The sequence below is a fragment of the Triturus cristatus genome, chromosome 11 (genome assembly GCF_964204655.1).
Source record: "Triturus cristatus chromosome 11, aTriCri1.1, whole genome shotgun sequence".
Classification (NCBI taxonomy): Eukaryota; Metazoa; Chordata; class Amphibia; order Caudata; family Salamandridae; genus Triturus; species Triturus cristatus.
This window is the reverse complement of record NC_140594.1, coordinates 313,109,594-313,128,443: the sequence shown is the minus strand read 5'-3', so window position 1 is coordinate 313,128,443 and position 18,850 is coordinate 313,109,594. Positions and strand designations below refer to the sequence as shown.

The following is an 18,850-nucleotide window of genomic DNA, read 5'->3' as shown; positions in this document are numbered from 1 at the left end:
GCACTCGCCGAGGAAGACACGGTGAGAGGGAAGCGCACGCATGTGAAGAACGAACAGCGACTGGCGGCAAAGGCAAAGTCCCTTAGGAAACAACCACGCACTCTCAAACAGTGACGGAAGGCACTTAAAATTAAAACAAGTGGTCTGCACTTTTCAAGCACAAGCTGTTTTAAAGCACTCGTGCTAGCTTGTCCCTAGCAGGAGTGGGAGCAGCGGCACACGGCCATGGTAATAGATGGTTGGCACGCTGCTGCTCGCTCCCGCAAGGTGGATGCCACCACAAGCATGAGTGTGCTTGAAAAGGAGATGACCGATTTCTAAAGGTCATCTCCTTGTGCAGCGCATGCGCGCTGCCTAGGCGAGACCTAAAAAGGAGAAATTCAAAATGCTCATGTTGGTTCAGGGCATGTGTGCCTTGGACCCAGGTGACTGGATGGTAGTGCTGTACTTGCAGGACGCTTATGTTTATATTCCCGTCCTGCCCACCAGCACCATTTGTGGCTTATGGTAGGCCACAAGTACGTTCAGTTCACTGCGCTTCCTTTAGGCCTTACCTGCGCCCTTCGGGTGTTCTCCAAGGTGATGGCGATGGTTGCATCCCATCTGCAGCAGTCAAGGGTGCCAGTCTTGCCCTACCTTGACAACTGGCTTCTTAAGGCGGGCTCGCCCCATGCTGCCGTCTCCCACCTCCAGACTTGGGGATAACGTCTGCACTCGCTGGGGTTCACTATCAAAGTGCGAAAGCCACACTTGATTACCTCTCAGTCTCTCCCTTTTATCGGAACTGTTCTGACATAGTGCAGTTTTGGGCCTAGCCTCCAGAGCAGCGAATCCAGGATATTCAGGCTGATACTGATATTTCAGCCTGTGTCCTGTGTTTCGGTAAAATGGACTCCGAGGCTGCTGATCCATATGGCCTTCTGCTAGTGACACATGCCAGATGGAATATGCGGGCTCTGCAGTGGGACCTGAAGTTCCAGTGGGCACAGCATCAGGGGAATCTCTCTGAAAGAGAACGATCTGCAGTGGTGACTAATGAACTGCGATTGGGTCAGAGGCAGACCCCTCTCCCTTTCCCACCCAGATGTCACAGTAGTGACAGAAGCATCACTCCTGGGATGGTGTGGTCATCTGGGAGAGGTGGAGATCAGAGGACTCTGATCTCCAGCAAACTCCGGACTCCACATCAACATGTTGGATGGAACTCTGGATGATTCAAGTGGAATTGAAAGCCTTGATACCCTCCATCAAGGGAAAGCTGGTACAAGTGTTCACAGACAACACCACCGCCATGTGGTGTTGCAACAAAGAGAGCGGATGGGGTCTTGGACCCTTTGTCAAGAGGCCATGCATCTCTGGAATGCCAGGGTATTTCTATGGTGGTGCAACATCTGGTAGGATCACAAATGGCGCCTCCATCTGGAGGTGGTGCAAGTTCTCTTTCAACAGTGGTGAGAGCCTTGGTTAAATCTATTTGCCATGACCCTTTGGTCAGGCCGACTCTTCAGGAGGATCTTCTATCGCAGCAGCAAGGGAGGATTCTCCACCCAAAACCTGTCCATTCTCCGCCTTCTTGCGTAGAGATTGAGTGGTGAAGGTTGACCACTTTTTACCTTCCTCCCGAAGTCTGTATGTCATCTTGGCAGCCAGGCGTCCCTCTACCACGACAGTTTACATATGCCGTTGGAATACATTTGTGCCATGCTGTGCACAAAAATCAGTTGATGCCCCTCTTTCTGAGTTTCTGGTTACATTGTTTATTTTGCCCAGCAGGGCTCTGCTCTGGGCACTCTTAAGGGCTATCTATCTGCCATTTCTGCTTTCAACCGGTTGCCTGATCAACCCTTGTCGTTCAAGTCCCCTATTGTTCATAGGTTCCTCAAGGGTCTTACTCATCTCTTTCCTCCTTTCCTCCATTCATTATACCTCCATGGGACCTTAATTTGGTTTTAACTTTTTTGATTACGCTCCTTTTGAGCTTTTAAGCAATTGTCCCCTCAGGCTTCTCACTTTGAAAACAGCCTTCCCTGTGACATTTAAATCTGCCCGAGAGAAAGTGAGCTGCAGGCCTTATCTAAGCTGCTTTGCCTCTTCGTCCATCTTGACAAAGTGGTGCTTCACACAGGCCTCCCACCAAAACTCACTACTTTTCATGAAGGCCAATCTACCACCCTGCCTAACATGTATGCTCCTCCACATCCTGCTAAAGAAGAGTAGTAACTCCGCCCTGTGGACCCAAAAAGAGCGTTGTCATTCTACACCTTACCTTAACTGCACCCATGAGTTCCGGATGGACGACACTCTTCACGAGGTTTGTTGGTGCAAAGAAATGTCGGACAGTGTAGAAGTGGACCATCTTCAGATGGGTTTTGCTCTGCATCAAAATCTGCAATGCACTGGCCCAGAACCAACCTCCTGAAGGTTTGTGGTTTCATTCCACCAGAGGTAAAGTGACCACAGTGCTTGCATGTGGTGTTCTGGTCCTGGATATCTACCAGATAGCAACATGGTCTTCCCTGCACACGTTCTCCAAACCTTACTGTCTGGATCAGCAGGTCCGCAGGGATGGGCACTTTGCTTGTTCAGACCTGCAGGACTTTCTCGTATGAAATTTAGGTTGCAGGCCCTCCGGGGATGGTATTGCCTGGGTATCTATTCTAAGGTAAGGAATCGGAGGCTAGAAGTATCTATCAGATGAAAAAGTTACTTACCTTCTAGCTGCAGATTCCTTACCGACCCACTCATCCTCCCTGGTCTGCGAACGGATTTCTAGGGACAGGGCTGACCTCTTTCAGGCCCCTAGTTTTGACACAACAGTGGTCCGTGTTCTTCATGGGTCTGCGCTTCTGGCATGGAAAATCTTGAAAAGTAACTGACCTCCGCATGCCTGGATTGCGCCCATGTAGGTACCGCAACGCCACTTGTGGCACGGACGACACCGACGTAGGTCATGGAGCCCATCAGCGCCATTTATCAGTGCGCAGGGGTACTGCTCACGAAAAATCTTGCGGATCCAGTTTGACGCCTGGGGAAATTCCACAGTAAGGGCTCTGTGGCTAGATATAGTCTACCAGATAAGGGGTGACTGAAGGAAACCTGTTAATTTTGAACAGTGTGGGGCTGCTCGATGATTCTTGTGGGACTCCAAGATGAGGTCCTTGGGATCTGAGGTGAACACAGAGAGCCTGACTCGTTGAGAAAGAGGGAGGTGCAGTTTATCGCTGGTGCAGGCAAACGGAAGCAGGTGTGTGACATAAGATCTTTACCGAAGGCCATTAAATCGTAATGCATTTCAGCAAAAACGATAGATTCAAATGAAGGTGTTAATCAGGAGAGGTACAGTGGGTATGCACTCTTTAGAAAAGCTGATTGGAATCTAATGAAAAATGGCAGGTCCTTGTGCCAGCTGTACTTTTAGTAAACCGAGGAGACATTTATTGGATGCAGCCTTTTTGGGTCAACTAACATGTACACCATTACTGAGAAAGGGCATTTACCAATGATTTCTACACTGACCAAAGGTCTGACATAGGAGAAAAGCAAAGCCCTATATAATCCACAGAGGAAAGAGTTCCTTAGCTTATGAGCAGCCACATCACATATGAAAACATGACGAAAAAGTTTCCATCGTCTGGGATCCATGGAGTGCCAAATATTGTGTTGATATATAGTTGATATTAAAGACAGCACACATTTTACATTTGTTACATGAAGATACCCATAACTCTAATCTTGCTGGCACATATTGAACAGTTGACTTTGTCATCATTTTAGTGTGGTACCTGAATATGGGGAAGCAGCATTGATAGGAAGCTCAAACATGTGTTGAATACAAACTTGTATTGAGTACAATTGCACAGACTAATCTAGCAGGCTGGCTTGACCTCTGCAGTATTTTATCATGTTTAAACAGTTGAAAAACTGAGTCAGCAAAAAGAGATAATGAATTAGGTAGTTTTCTTGGCAGTAGTTTCAAAATTATTTTACAGCCTTTACCATATCATTTCATTGATAATTGACTCTCTTGTGTACATCTTTTTCAGTTCTTGACATCAGCCTACTCTCCTCGCATGACGTGGTACGCATGCTGCTTTCTTTACAACCTTTCCTTCAGGATGCAATTCAGAAGAAGAGGACAGGACGGACATGGGATAATATTCAACACGTCCAAGGGCCGCTTACATGGCAGCAGTTCCACAAGATGGCAGGACGTGGAACTTATGGTATGTCTGCCTCACAAATGGTGCTAAGATTTGGTTTATGCAGGGGTTACTATAATCAGTCTGTTTTAGATTGTGGTGATTTACTAGGAGATTGCTTCTCAAAAATATTTTAGTTGAGATACTTTTGCCTCTTGAAGTGGTGGATTAAATTTAAAAAATCACCACTCTCGTTAGTATTTACATGTGTTTTAGGTTCAGTTAGTGTTGCATATAGAAAAGCTGTGTTCACTGAGTATTTAGTTGTAGTAATTTAGCTGTTGTAAACATATCAATCAATCGAAAAGGTTGTGCTCATATTTGTTGCAGAAGCAGTACCTAGAAATTTGTTACAAATTATGTTAAACTATAGGTAGGGCTGCCTCAAAGTTTATGCACAACTGAGAATATTCATGTTTTGTGCACTCCTTTCTTTCTGTGTACATAATGGGTGGCTCCATCTTGAACTGTTGTGGACTCTGCTTTAACTTCTGTAGATGGAATGCTTGAACTGCTGCTGGCCATTGTTTCTGTTGCATGGGTGAGGGAAGCTTGCATTCATGCTTATTCTGTAATATTTTGAGTTCGGAGACTGTACTGCTCTTGCCTCTACTTGTACCTTTTCTGTGATTGTGAATTTGACAAAACCCATCTACTATCCATGCAGAAAATCTAATGCTTTTGTCAGTGCTTATTGTCACTATTCCCTAAGCAAAGTTATTGTTGCTATGATTAAGCACAGTTACAATTTCAGTACTGTTTTATATAATTCCAAATCTATTCCTCCAACAATTTTAAGAGGTGTTCTATAAGAGACATAGTTCCTTAACTTTTAGAAATAGTTCCCCAGCATGATAATTATCAATCAAGAATACATTCCACCACCACCTACCTTTCCCTAAGCCTTCATATGTCAGGAAAAAGATGGATATATTGTTCTATACTTGGTAAAAAGGAAACTGAAGTTGATAAGTGAGAGGGGGCTGACGTTGATTGTCCGGTGAAGGGGTTTTCAATTAATCAAAGGTGCTGATGGGTCTTGCACTTTGTGTGTGCTCCCGGTTTTAAAAAAGTGTTTTTGGATATGATCTGTCCCAGGAATTAGGAATATTTGGCTGCATGCCACCTAATGGAGAATATCAGTGAAGAACAGTCATTAAAATAGATGTTTAAATTGTTCAACAGTCTTTCTAGCTTATTCCTCATTTTTTGCACATGTTTTAATTATGTAATTGAAGACATCCAGAATGCTCTATTTCTATGAATTTTGCCACAAGTCTGTAATGGTTTATTTTGCGTTTTTTCCCCCTTTGTAAAGGGTCAGATGAATCTCCTGAACCTCTTCCCATACCAACTTTGCTCGTGGGCTATGACAAGGATTTTCTTACCATTTCTCCATTTTCACTGCCTTTCTGGGAAAGGTTGTTACTGGAGCCCTACGGAGGACACCGTGACTTAGTCTATGTTGTGGTGTGTCCAGAAAATGAGCTTTTACTGGAAGGAGCCAAAACCTTTTTTAGAGATTTGAGTGCTGTCTATGAGGTGGGTGTGAAGCTCTGTTGTAAAATGTGAACGTTGTAAACCTCAAGTCTGAACGCCATTTTTGCTTTGCTTATTTGTTTCTATTGTACTTATTTGCTTGTCCTTTCCTGAATTGAGTTCATTTGTTCTGTTTTTGATAGTCCAACAGTTGGAAAATATAAATGGGAGAACTGTGAACTATAATTGTATATCATTCTTAACATTGTTTTGGGAAAAATGTATCCTTGTAAGTATTGATTTACAGTGAAGAAAAACATGAGCATTTAATGACCTATTCATGTTAAAGCTAATTTGTCTTTTCCTAACTATCATACATGAGCTACACAATACATAGCTCTACTTGAAAGTTTCCTGTGCCTCAGACATACAGCGCCTCAAACACTGCCTGCACATCATCTGTACCTTGATATCTGGTGTCCACCTGAAGCTCACTTCAACCAAAAAAGAATTATTGTTATTTGCCAAGAGCAAGAAACAAGATAAAGTACAAACCTGCTCAATGATATGAACCTTGACGGCTTTGAACCCAATCTTTCACTGAATGATAGGGTCATTTGGATTTACCCTGGACACCAACTTCTCTCTCAATTAACATATTGCAAAAAAATATATACTTACTGACACTAGCTCTATCTTCTAAACAAAGCAAACAGTTCTTCCAGAAAGTAACTCAAGAACTGATGCTCAAGATCTCTACTCCCATTAGGATGGTGGTAATGCCCTTCTCCATGACCTCCTAGACTCCATAGTGGCACACCGTCAGACTGCAACCTAAGAAGTCTAAAAAAGCAACAACAACAAAAGACAGCAGACCTTTCCTATCTCTGCACTCAGGATCTGGAGCAACATACCTCTGTCCATCATTGCCCCTGATATTTCTCCGTTTTAGGAAAGGGTTGAAGACTATCCTCTATGAAGAACACTATATTACGGTACATTAACCGTGCACAACCCAGCTTCCTCTTATTTCCTTTGGCTTTATTCTGCACTTTGACTATGTGCAGCTCTCTGATGCCGTTTGGCTAGTACATGCAACAGAAATCATATATATATATATATATACTATATAGTATATCCAGGTGCCCCAGAACTTCAGAGACACCACTCCACGAGCGATCGTTTTCACAAACTTTTATTAAATAAGTCACCAATACAGCCCCGCCTGGTGTGTATCCCTAAGTGTTTCGGTGCACCTTAATCATGGGAAGGAGAGATGGCAAACCCGGACTGGAACATAAAAGTCTTTACCCATCATGGCCTTACACTCTTCGGTGAGCTGAAAGCTAGAAATTGAAGTCCTAATTAACCCTCTCGGTAGGGGTCCGTAGTTTATGCCACAACTGTATTTACTCCCAATTTTTGCAATGTTCAAAGCCCTCCAGTGGGCTGCAGGACTGTAATCCTGGCTCCGCATTGAAATCACCCATGCTGGCAGGCTGTGAAGATTCCCAGCCCCGCAGTCCGGTTTCAATTCGCAGGCGGTGCATCTCTCGCGGCTTGGACCCTGCCGCGTATATTCATATCTCCAGGTGCCCCAGAACTTCAGAGACTCCTCTCCACGAGTGAGAGTTTTCACAAACTTTTATTAAAGAAGCCACCAATACAGCCCCGCCTGGTGTGTATCCCTACGTGTTCTGGTGCACCTGCACCTTAATCATGGGAAGGGGAGATGGCAAACCCGGACTGGACATGCACCGCCTGCGAACTGAAACAGGACTGCGGGGCTGGGAATCTTCACAGCCTGTTCATCACAAAAGAGCTGCTCCTAGTGTGATAACCCAAACGAGTTACAAGAACGTCGTGAGTGTGGGCATCTCACAAAAAGATACGGACTGGTCTCACACACCACCTGGTGTCATGCTTCATCATTGACCAGTCCTCGTCCTCCAAAACCTTCGTTTGATGGAGGGCGGGCATACACTTGACGACAAGGATGCACTTCTAAGTGATGGAGTGGGGGCCCGTGACTATGTGAGTGAAGTTAAAAATCATTATAGTAGTCAGTAGCAGTTCTTTAATGTGAGATGAAAACTATATGATATTAAAATATAAGTGCGACGGAGATTGGGATGTTTATTGTTCCCAACCGTCTAGTGAATGATCTCGTGGATGGTCGACATGTTTCTGCCTGAGTGGCCCCGAAGGGTCCGCGGCATTCATCAGGACCTAAATTAAAGAATAATGGGCTCCGTTCTTACCACATTTGGTAATGTGTCACCACTGCGGGAGTGTGGCATAGGTCACACTTCACCGTCTAAGAGCTGCTTCCAATAGTGAAGCCTGAAATAGAGTTTTTGAAAAACAATGTAACTGGCTGGGTCGTTTGTACCTGTAAAGAAACAAAGGAAGGAAAAAGAGACAAAACAATGCATGCATTGGGTGTCGTGCGTGACACAAGTGTGTGTGTGACTTGGTGGCACTCTAATAGTGTACACTAGTGCGAAAATGTGGTGGCAGACGGTGCTGCCACCAGGCTTACCCTAATAGTTTAGACAAGTTGCCCCATGGGGGAAGGGGCGGAGAAGAAAACCACAGTTGTGTTTCCTCTGTAAGAGAAAACATGACAAAACAGTTCTTTAGTAAAAGCGTTTAGTTAAAAAGGGGGAGGGGGAAGGGAGGGGGGACCACAGAACGGGATATATCGTCATGTTTAGCCAGACTCGTAAGGTGAGTCAGCAGCCTGCCAGCAAGGGTGATTTCAATGCGGAGCCAGGAATACAGTCCTGCAGCCCACTGGAGGGCTTTGAACATTGCAGAAATTGGGAGTAAATACAGTTGTGGCATATACTACGGACCCTACTGAGAGGGTTAATTAGGACTTCAATTTCTAGCTTTCAGCTCACCGAAGAGTGTAAGGCCATGATGGGTAAAGACTTTTATGTTCCAGTCCAGGTTTGCCATCCCTCCTTCACATGAAACACGTAGGGATACACACCAGGCGGGGCTGTATTAGTGGCTTCTTTAATAAAAGTTTGTGAAAACTATCGCTTGTGGAGTGGCGTCTCTGAAGTTCTGGGGCACCTGGAAATGTGTGTGTGTGTGTGTGTGTGTGTGTGTGTGTGTGTGTGTGTGTGTGTGTGTGTGTGTGTGTGTGTGTGTGTGTGTGTGTGTGTGTGTGTGTGTGTGTGTATATATATATATATATATAATAATGTAGCATAATTTACTGCGAGATAATAAATGTAGGGCCAACTGTACGATCACATTTTCCCATAAGCAGAGAAGGGGTAAAACCCTTTGATACATATTGCCCTTTATTACTTAAGATCTAATCAATGATTTCAAATGAATGTCGTGCACGAGCTCACAATGAGCACATATGAAAATTGACAATATAAGGTGTCAAGTGAAGCAAAACCCATGACAATATTGCATGCATGTATACATATAGCAGATATTTAGCTGGTGGTGAATGGAGACCAGAGAAGGTAGAAGATTGTGTACCTCCATTGCATTTCACATATTTACAGTTTTAAGCACAGTGAGAGCAAATATTTTTCCCAGAATATAATTTTTATTTAAGTGCCAAAACCACTATTGAGACCCCAGTCCTTGCGTTTTAAAGTTGCTACCTTATCTGCTACACTACATCTCTTCCACATGGCCCTATTTTCTCGCCTTTAAGGCCTTAGTGTGCCACTGGAAAAAATTATTCTTTATATGGCTCTTATAGGGAAATGTTCTTAGGACAATGGCGGATGGTCTAAAACTTGATCATGATAAGATTAGTGAAGAAGTTGCTGTACTTACGTAACCATCTTTGCTAGCAGGGGATTTTGTTCACTAGTACCATCTACTCTGAACAGAAAGTAAAACAATGGCATTTTTGCGCGCAGTCTAAAACCTGATAGGATGAGCTGTGTCCTACATGATGAGCTGGTTCCTTCATGACACAGTAACGGGAGCACAAACAGCTTTGGCCTTCAGAGGTCAATCGGAGGATTGCCAGAGTAGAAGAAATGGAATTTGGAGCAGAACTTCCACAGCTGAGCCTTATGTCTGCAGCATTTTATTAACATGTTATCTACAAGATCCGCCGGGGCCACACTATGCAGAAATTTATGAACTAGACAAACTAGATTTAATTGCATCCTGGGGGTAACCAGTGTGGGAATTCCTTGGCATTAACAGCATTTTTACTTTTGCTTAGTACCTCTAAAGAGGAAGAGAGTGGAACTCAAATAGGACAAAGTTACACTAACATAATCATAAGACATATACGCTTAAAATATCTGCTTCTCTTAAATACTATACTTGATGAATAACAACTTTACTCATTGCACATCACCAGTGTAGACCCCTGTTCGTATAAACCAGAAACGTGATAACCAAAGAATTCACCTCCTCCTTCATTCATTTTACATTTTGATAATGGCAAGTAACCACAACAAGGAAGACCCTCAATCATTGACATTTTATTGAGGGTGTTCATTCATAGTGAGTTTCTTCATTAACACCATTTCCTTTGCTGCCGTACAGTGTACAGTGAGGCATGTGTGTTTTTTTTCTTTCAGGAAGAGATATTATTTGGCTCCTTATAAATGCATTAGACACACAAGTTTCACACTGTGTTGCTGCCAGGTGCAGAAAGGGTTATTGTACTCCAACTGATATGATGGTAATATGATATGCAATCCTGATGAATGGTAAGTTCTGGCTGTTGTTTCCTGGGGTTCTAGAAAATAACCAGGATCACACACCGGTATCCCAGACAGCAAGTGTGTTGATTATTTCACTACAGTATATGGTACTCCAAACAGAGTGGGATGATCTCTAAGTGATGACCCTCTCCTTCCTTCTAATGTATCTTGCTATGTCCATTTTGGAAGCTACACAATAACAAAGTGAACCCAGACTAATGATGGGTCAAACAAACCTTGGATCCTTTGGCCCGTGAGTGGAAGCAATCCCTTTCAAGTTTCAGTCTGATGAATAATTAAAAAAAAATGAATAATTAAAAAAAAAATGTATTATTAGGTGAGTTCTCAGATACTTACCCACGTGTCATGCCTCATCATTGGGCTTCTTCGCTCACCAAGGATGGTTGTAATGATGAGCGGCCAAGCACTTAACAGGCTCTTCAAAATGTGATTAGAGAGAGAGGGTAAAGGATCCATGGTTTTGTAACCTCTCATTAGTCTGGTTTTGCTTTTTGTTATTGTGTAGTTGTTAGAGGGCACCAACCCCGATACCCTGACCCCTCAAGTCCTTTCCCTTGATAACTTGAGGGTTTTTGGTTTGACATCTGGGAAGGTAGGCAGCACATAGAAAAATACATACTACTGTGGGTCCAGAAAAGAAGTCCATTGAGGTTTTAAATTTCTATCCCAGAATGGTGAGTCTGAGTAAATACAATAGTTTGCTGTGCAAAATTGAGAAGGACTGGCAGTAATAGTGGCAGATTTTTGCCGAAGCAGAGCTGCCAGTCCATTGATATCCTCACTGTCAGTTGCCAGTGTTCGTTTTAGGGAAGTCATGTTTGTAATGGTAAATTGGTTTGTGACATTACATAACCAACTCGAAGAGCATTTCAGGTCTTTTAAAGCCTCTGCACTCATAACCTCCCACATGAAATTAACTTCAGGTTGTGCTGAGAAGGGGAAATTGAAGGCAGAGAGATGAGCGAGACCAAGACTGAGGGCAAGAAACCAATGTGAAGACGAAAGGCAGAAGAAAGGGGAAAGCTGGAGAGGGAGAAAAGACCAAGAGGAGAGAGGGCTGTAGATGCAAAGGAGATGGAATTAGTAAGGGATATTGAGAGACTGATACGAGAGTGAGAGAAGTTCAGAGAATTGGGGGGAATTTGAGGACAGTGGAGGTAGACAAAGATCTAGAGAGGTATCAGTTATATCCTGTCCTGTTTCAGAGGGGACCAATGAAATAGGGAAATATTATGATGAAGATAAGGAGACTGATTGAGAGAAAGCTGGAGATTATATTGTGCAATTTCACTCCCACTCTAAAGGAAAAAGATTTTCAGAAAGATGGGTTACCTTACAGACGCACTTTTTAAAAGTGATTTGTGAATCTTTTTAATGTTTGCATTTCAACACTATTTGTATTTTAGCATTCTTTGGCACAAAAAACTGCTCCGGAATTGATGGGAAAAACAGATGTGGTGCAAATGTATGGAATCTTGTCTAGTGGGTTCTGTGTATGAGTTCAGTTGAAAGATGTAAGCTTGATATATTGTTCCAGCCCCCGCCCCCAAATTTCCTGTTCTCCTCAAAAGACTTCATGTGTTCCTTCAAGTCATCATAGTTATCCTTCGATAAGAAACCAGTATTCTTGGGTGTGTTCATGGTATAGGCAATCATAGCTACGAAATCACCTCAACATTGCAAAGAACATGGCTGGCTTAAATGAGTCTAAAGCACCTGTGCCCAGAACAGTCCTTCCACAAGCGCAGCTCTGAACTCTCCTCTTGTACTCTTTACAGAACAATTATTAAAAGTGGTGATTTTTGCTACAAATTTTTCATCTTTTGAAATATTATGGAGTAAGACTAGATGAAGAAATATTTACTATCTTCAAAACTTTGCCACATTAGATTCATCTTGTGAGTCATATAGATGGCACTCTCAGAAATGACTTATCAGCTCTGTAAAGGCACTAGTTCAATTATTCTGTGGCTCTTGTTCTTTAATGTATTCTTGTGCCAGAAGAATCTACATGCTTGGTATCATTAGCCAACTTGAGGTGATTATTTTTTTTAATTATCAGTGTTTTTTCTGCTATTATTTTTGAGCTATATTATGTCCCAAATCATGGTTTAAATCCTTTGAAAGAGATGGCCATCTGCTGAAAAATCTTATACAGGTGGCCCTGCAAATGTAAGCATGTTTGAGGCAAGGGACTTGGGTGCTTGCTGGAGGGACTGTGGAGTAATTCAGGGCCAGGGTCCAAAGCAATAGCTGCTGGATCACAGAAATATGCTACCCGCCCAACTGTCAAACATACTATGAGGATGCGAGCCAGATGTGGATTGGGGAAGCGGCAAAAGACGTTAAAAAACAGACTTTGATGATCCCCCTAGCATCCAAGCAGACACTAGTATAAGTGAGATAGGGAAGGCTGGACCCTATAACGATAATAGACTGGTTCCTTAAGTTATGGCTAAGAATGTAAACAGTCTTGCATGAGAGAGCAGGGACAGACCTGGAATGCACAGCACCTTGGTCACCTCTTCTGGAGCGTCTCTCTGAAGATGCCAGGCCACTTGTGCGAAAGTCTCTGCGGGCTCTGAGATCCTAGCAAGAAAACAGTTCATATTAAACAATGTGGAATAAGAGTGTTCCTTTGCTGTACATCTTACTCAGCTGACACGTGGGGTACAATTTCTCATTTGGTAGACTCACTAAATATGCAACAGCACACTCTTTGGGGGAGGAGTGAGAGGTAGGGTTAAGTTTATAGTTGTTGGAAGACTTAAATAATGGGAAGCTTGAATTGTTTTGTAGTTGTTTGAACTAACTGAAACAATAAACAATCTTGAATCTTGGGAAGCTTTTAGGAGTGAACGACACAAGCGGTGAAGTGGTATGTCCTTCTGTGTGAAAGGGAGGGAGGTTTTTGGGAAATACATTTGGGAGGGCAGGTGGGAATGCCCGCCGTTTGTAAAAGTTTAAATCTCAATAAAAACTATTAAACCATTTAGGTATTTGAAATGTAGGCCCGATTATCAGTCCACCTCCCATTCCACTGCATGTGACACTGTGTGTTGAATTATGACTTTGAGGCATGTATCCGTTAGAAAATGTGTGTTTTGGTAGTTGAAGAAATTAGTTTTCTTACCTATACAGTGAGGTAGTATATTATGTCCCATTTCCAGCCAAGCCAGATTTGAAAACATGAAAAAGAGTATCTTCTCTTCCCATGACTAAGACCTCCCAGAAATTAAGCATACACTTCTAAATCTTTGTTTTCTTGACTGAAAGGTCTGGTTCAGACAGGTTTTGCTGCAGGGACTCCTCAGTGTAGCTGAAGTTATTGTTTTATAAGGTGAAATCTCTTTTAGTTTCACATAATGTGCTTAATTCTCCCATCTAGTGTTAGTAAGTGTTTATAGTAGTATTTTTTTTCTTTGTTTGAGCATTGACCTGGGTGGCGGTGTATGACTATAACTGCAAGCCCACAATGCCCCCCGTATATGAACTTAAATTTTAGATTGTTTCCTTCCTTTGGATTTAGTAGTCTACTGGCTGAGCTTCCGTAATGCTATGAAATTTTGTCAACAAATTTGATAGTGACTTGAGGCTGCAGACTAAATTGCTGGACCAAATGAATATGCTTCGACTTTGTTTGAAACTGTGTACAAGTTGTGTGTTATCTCAGAATAATAATAATACTGGTATTTGTAAAGCGCAAACAATGACCTCAAAGGGTGCCAAGGTGCTGGGGGCCATTGGGAAGATTAAGCGAGCTTTTGCCCAGAGTCGCATGTTGCTGGGCTAACCTGCCACCGGTGCCGAGGATCGAACCGTGAGCCCCCATGTTCTGGAGTCAGCCACCCTGGCATCTGCGCCACACCTCAATTCCATTTTAGATTATGAACATGATCTTTAAATTCTATCCTAACTCCAACTGATGTAAATGACAAACATCCATAATGTATTGTATTGTAATTGTATATAGCGCTTACTACGCCTCCTATATGTCAAGAGAAATGTCTTTCAAGTCAAAGATACGAATTCATGGATACAGTTTAATCTAGGCACACTGGAAAAAACTTATTAATGTTATATTGATGTTAGAATGGCAGAAAAACAGGCCCAATCCATGGATGCAACAGGTTTTTCAAAGGAAGAAAACATTTAAGAGGAGGTTTAAACAGGAACATTGTGGGGATTCAGACTGGCAATTTGTTCAATCACAAATCCTCGAGGAAAAGATTCCAACTCCCCCAAAGAGCACTATTGAACTTTAGGACCCTAAGTCTGCAATGCCACCAATAATAGTAATATATGTATAAGACACATTCTCCCTGATCTAAAGAAAAGGTGCATGGTAAGAAGACATCCAAACCATTAGACACTACATCTGAGAGTGATCAAGCTCTTAAGACCGGAACAAATCAATGAATTCGTCATTAGAGCATGATTGTAGCTTAACACGTTCAAACGCTGCTTTGGACTCTGCATCAGAGTATGTATGATCAACTTTGAAAACCTAAACGCATACCTTCCGGCCTGACTTCCGAGCACAGTCAAGCCCAGTAAACAAAGGGAAAGTATAGAGATTAGTCTCTGGATCACACTTGAATTTGGAAGACAAAGAAAAAACATTGTACTCTACTTAAGAAAAAGATTGTTTTGAATCAAGAAAGATAAAATGTCAACGCTTGTAGGAAGTACTCCAGAAACAGAAAAGGGTAACTGGGGCTAGGGGAATTTAAAATGCTCTCGACTCTGAGATAGCTGAACTAGAGAGAATGAAGCTGAGCTTTAAGGAGACAGCAGCTGCTTTAAAACATTCCCAAACCCTTTGGGATTAAACGGTCAGGAGAAGACACAACGTGGCAAGATATAAACATGAATAAACCTCGAGAAGACATTGAACTCTGCCCAGGTAGGCCTTCTACTCCAGATGGCATGAGATATATCACAATGTCATCAGTAGGGCAGCATTCACCTTTGGGTGAAATCAATACAGAGCAAGAGGATGCTTAGTTTTCGGTTAGAAACCTTACCTTAACATAGAAGTCATTGCTAATCACCTACGATCTTAAAGCAGCGAGAGTAAGGGGGTGATACCACTGCCCATCGGCCTCTAGAAAGGCCAGTCAGGCACCCACTGGGCCGCTGGCTGCATCCGAACAGCCCAAAGAAGCGGCCCACAGCTAGAACTCTGCTACCGCCCCCTCGGCCATTTCCCGAGTGCCCGTGTTACCAATCTGACCCTGACAATAGGACGACCGAGTGGTTGTCACAAATAAGGTACAAAAAATTACAGTAGTGCCACACAGAAAAATATGGCCGGGAGAAGTACATTTTACCCTCCAGCTCCTTAAGCCACCATAATCAGAGGTGGGGTGCACACATGGACACAATACACTAAAGGATCAGAAATCGATGCAGTAAAGCACATAAATTACTTTTAGCAAAACGGCATCCTCACTGAATGCTTTTCAAGGTCACATCCAAAACAAGGTAGTGTATAGTTTTTAGAGACAACACAAACACAATATCTTATGTAAACAAATGGGGGAAGAATATGACTTTGCCCTGTTAAAACTAGCATGTGAAACTCTGAATGCGCACCACATACCAGATGTAGATTGTATTTAGATAGGTAGCCTAATCAGTCAGATGGACATCACATTTGAGTGAAAGTTAAATGCGGCTGTTCTGTGTCACTTACTTAGTACATGAGGAAAACAAGACCCAATTGTTCTTTATACAAAAGTACAAAATGCCAAATCTTTGCATCCATGTGTTACCATCCACTATCTTTGAGGAATGTGCTGCAATAAGTTGTTATAGGAAATTTGCATATTCCTGCCTTCTGTTGCCATTAATCCAGACTCTGAAAACCAAATTCAGAACTTCAAAGGTGATGATATTCATTGCAGAGTGATGGCAAAGGCAGATTTGATGTTCACACATTATGGAAGGTAGCTCACCAAAATATTAAATAAGTAATAATTTGTAGAGCGCGGCTTATCACCGTGAGGGTATCAGGAGCTGCCCATAGGCACAGGGAGACTAAGTGATATGCCTAGAATCGCAGGATATTGAGCCGATGCTGAGACTCGAACCTGGATCCCCAGCTCCGAATTCCCGCAGCAGATAAGTTTTTATGGTACAATATTTTGGCTGTGATATCTGTCCTCTCAATATTCAGGGCTCAAACCCTCCTAAAAGGGGACTGTATGCACCATCCATGTGTATCTAGGAGAGTCTCGAGCTGCAAAACATTGAATTTAACTAAGCCCTCTTCCCTTCTGCAGCATGTTGGGACTCGAGAATATATCTCCCGAGTTGGTGAACTGTCCAGCATGTCCAAAGCAGAGATGCACCCTCCAAAGCCTAGCAAAATTAAGGTTCCTGAGTCCAGGCTCGTCCGATTCCATGACACCCAGCACTGGCAGCCTGTTTTTTATTTTTTTTACTTGAGTTTTGGATTTTAGAACTCTGTTTTTTCTCTCCTACTTTTATGACATTTTTCTTTCAGAATTCACTTAATTTTTTTTAAATCTCTAACAAGGCCATAAATACGTTTTTATGACGTTTGATTTTTTATTTGTCAGCAAGCCTTCACTATTAAGTGCCCATTTTCCAACAGAATTAAGGCTGCCCAGATCACCAGATGAGTGGAATGCCCTTCACCGTATCCCTCTAACAAAGAATGCCAGTTTTTTTCAAAGATGTTGACAGGATTTAAACGACAAGAAAGAAAGGGCATTCAAATACGAGAAGGAAAGAACATTAAAAAACAAAAACACAAAATAAGAAAAGAAGCGACAAGTCAGAGAAGATGCTGCATCCCCTTCAACTGCACCTTCCATTCCAAAGTATCCCACGAAAGAAAATCCAAAAAGTAGAGTGCTAGCGGCATTCCTGTTAGTTGATGGCTTCATTGTCGAAGAAAGATATGTTGTTTACTTGCTCCCCTTCAAATATAGTTTCTCTGTGTACGTTGAAATCGAAACACCAACACTGTTTGGCGTGAGATAAAGCTTTGACATCAAGCTTTCTGGAGGATTATCAAGTCCACACGCGCCATTGATTCATTCAACATTGCGACACCTCTCAGCATCTCACCCTTTGTTTTTTGGAACATCCTTCGACGTTTGGATAGATGGATGTCAAGCCATTCACCATTACATAGGCCAAAGAAAAGGCTAATAATATCAAAATCATCAGTCTGTCTCCACACAGCGAAGGCCTCCGAATTGCCATAACTCCTAAATATCCCTTACAGATGCTTTTTGTCTCTTCTGCTTCCTGTTCCTCCATGGCCAAAGCCTGTAGTAGTGTCCAGACCAAGATATATGTATTCTATAATAAAGAGGTCTTCTCCCCCAGGCATTGACTGGCTCTAGTACTTCCACTAGGGGTTTTGCCTCTTCCGTCAATGGCTTTAGACATTTATCAGCCTCCACCAAAATGTGAGGGCAAGAGCTCCCTGGCACAATGTTTGATAGCACTTTACAGCCCTGGTGGTGATAATGCATCCTCACATACTCTCACCTTTTTCTCAGGATCTCATGCTAGATTCTCTCTGATGGGGTACATTACCACTGTCCATGATGTCCTGACTTAAGGCGCCATGAAGCTCAATACCTCCTTCGGAGCTCCACAGTCCTTAGATTCCTTCATCATAGAAACACCCCAACCTAGAGCTTCATCTAGGCCCCATACTTTGGTACCAGAATGACTGGTGCCCCAGCTAGTGTGTTGAAACCAGATAGCACACCTGCAGTATGGTGACAGTACGTTCACAGAGCCAAGGAATAACCTAATATTTGTCAGATGACCTACCCATAGAGCCTAGGCTGGATTTTGATGAGTTAGTCTATGAAGGCTTTCTTCAGTCAAACCAAGTCTTCAGTGTGGTGATTGACTCTGCAGAATCGACAGTCTATTGTTACTGCCATGGCACTACCCTTGGTTTTTCCCTCCTTATGCGGTACTTCACTAAAACTGGATGCCCAGCTGACGGTTCTTAATCTTCCATTCAAAGGCTCTGCTCTCTTTGGCCACCACACTAAAGAAGAGAATCGGAGCATGAAAGATGAAGCGGAGTCATAAAAAGCTGTCAGCCTGGAGGAAAGAAGAGGTTTTTTGTCTCATTTAAGATGGAGAGGTTACTGGTGCCACTCACATGAGGGTTCAGTGGCCTCTCTGAGCTTATCTGCTACAGCATCAACACCAACAAGGCCAGAAACAATCATACCACTAGGAACAGAGATCCAGAACAAGCCTTCACAGTCGCAGTACAATTTGTTAGGAAGGACCCCATCAATTAAAGAAACAATGAATGCCCCCTCTATTATCCACTCCGTTGGAGACGCTATCTCACAGCTTTTAAGAGAGCTAGGCAAGTCATCACAAGCAATAAGTGAACAGTGGTTATTGGGTTAAATGGCTACTTGCTTCACTTCGAGA

At 42.8% G+C, this 18,850-nt stretch overlaps 1 protein-coding gene across 2 annotated transcripts in view; it reads left to right on the top strand.

Annotated features, from left to right (window-relative positions):
• The window catches only part of MED13L (mediator complex subunit 13L), a 964,037-nt gene that overhangs the window by 799,742 nt on the left and 145,445 nt on the right, over positions 1-18,850 (top strand). For both annotated transcript variants that reach the window (XM_085634904.1, XM_085634903.1), the window contains exons 18-19: positions 4,044-4,223; positions 5,518-5,741. In XM_085634904.1, coding sequence (XP_085491030.1) covers positions 4,044-4,223; positions 5,518-5,741 — 404 coding nt within the window. The remainder of the gene's footprint in view (positions 1-4,043; positions 4,224-5,517; positions 5,742-18,850) is intronic.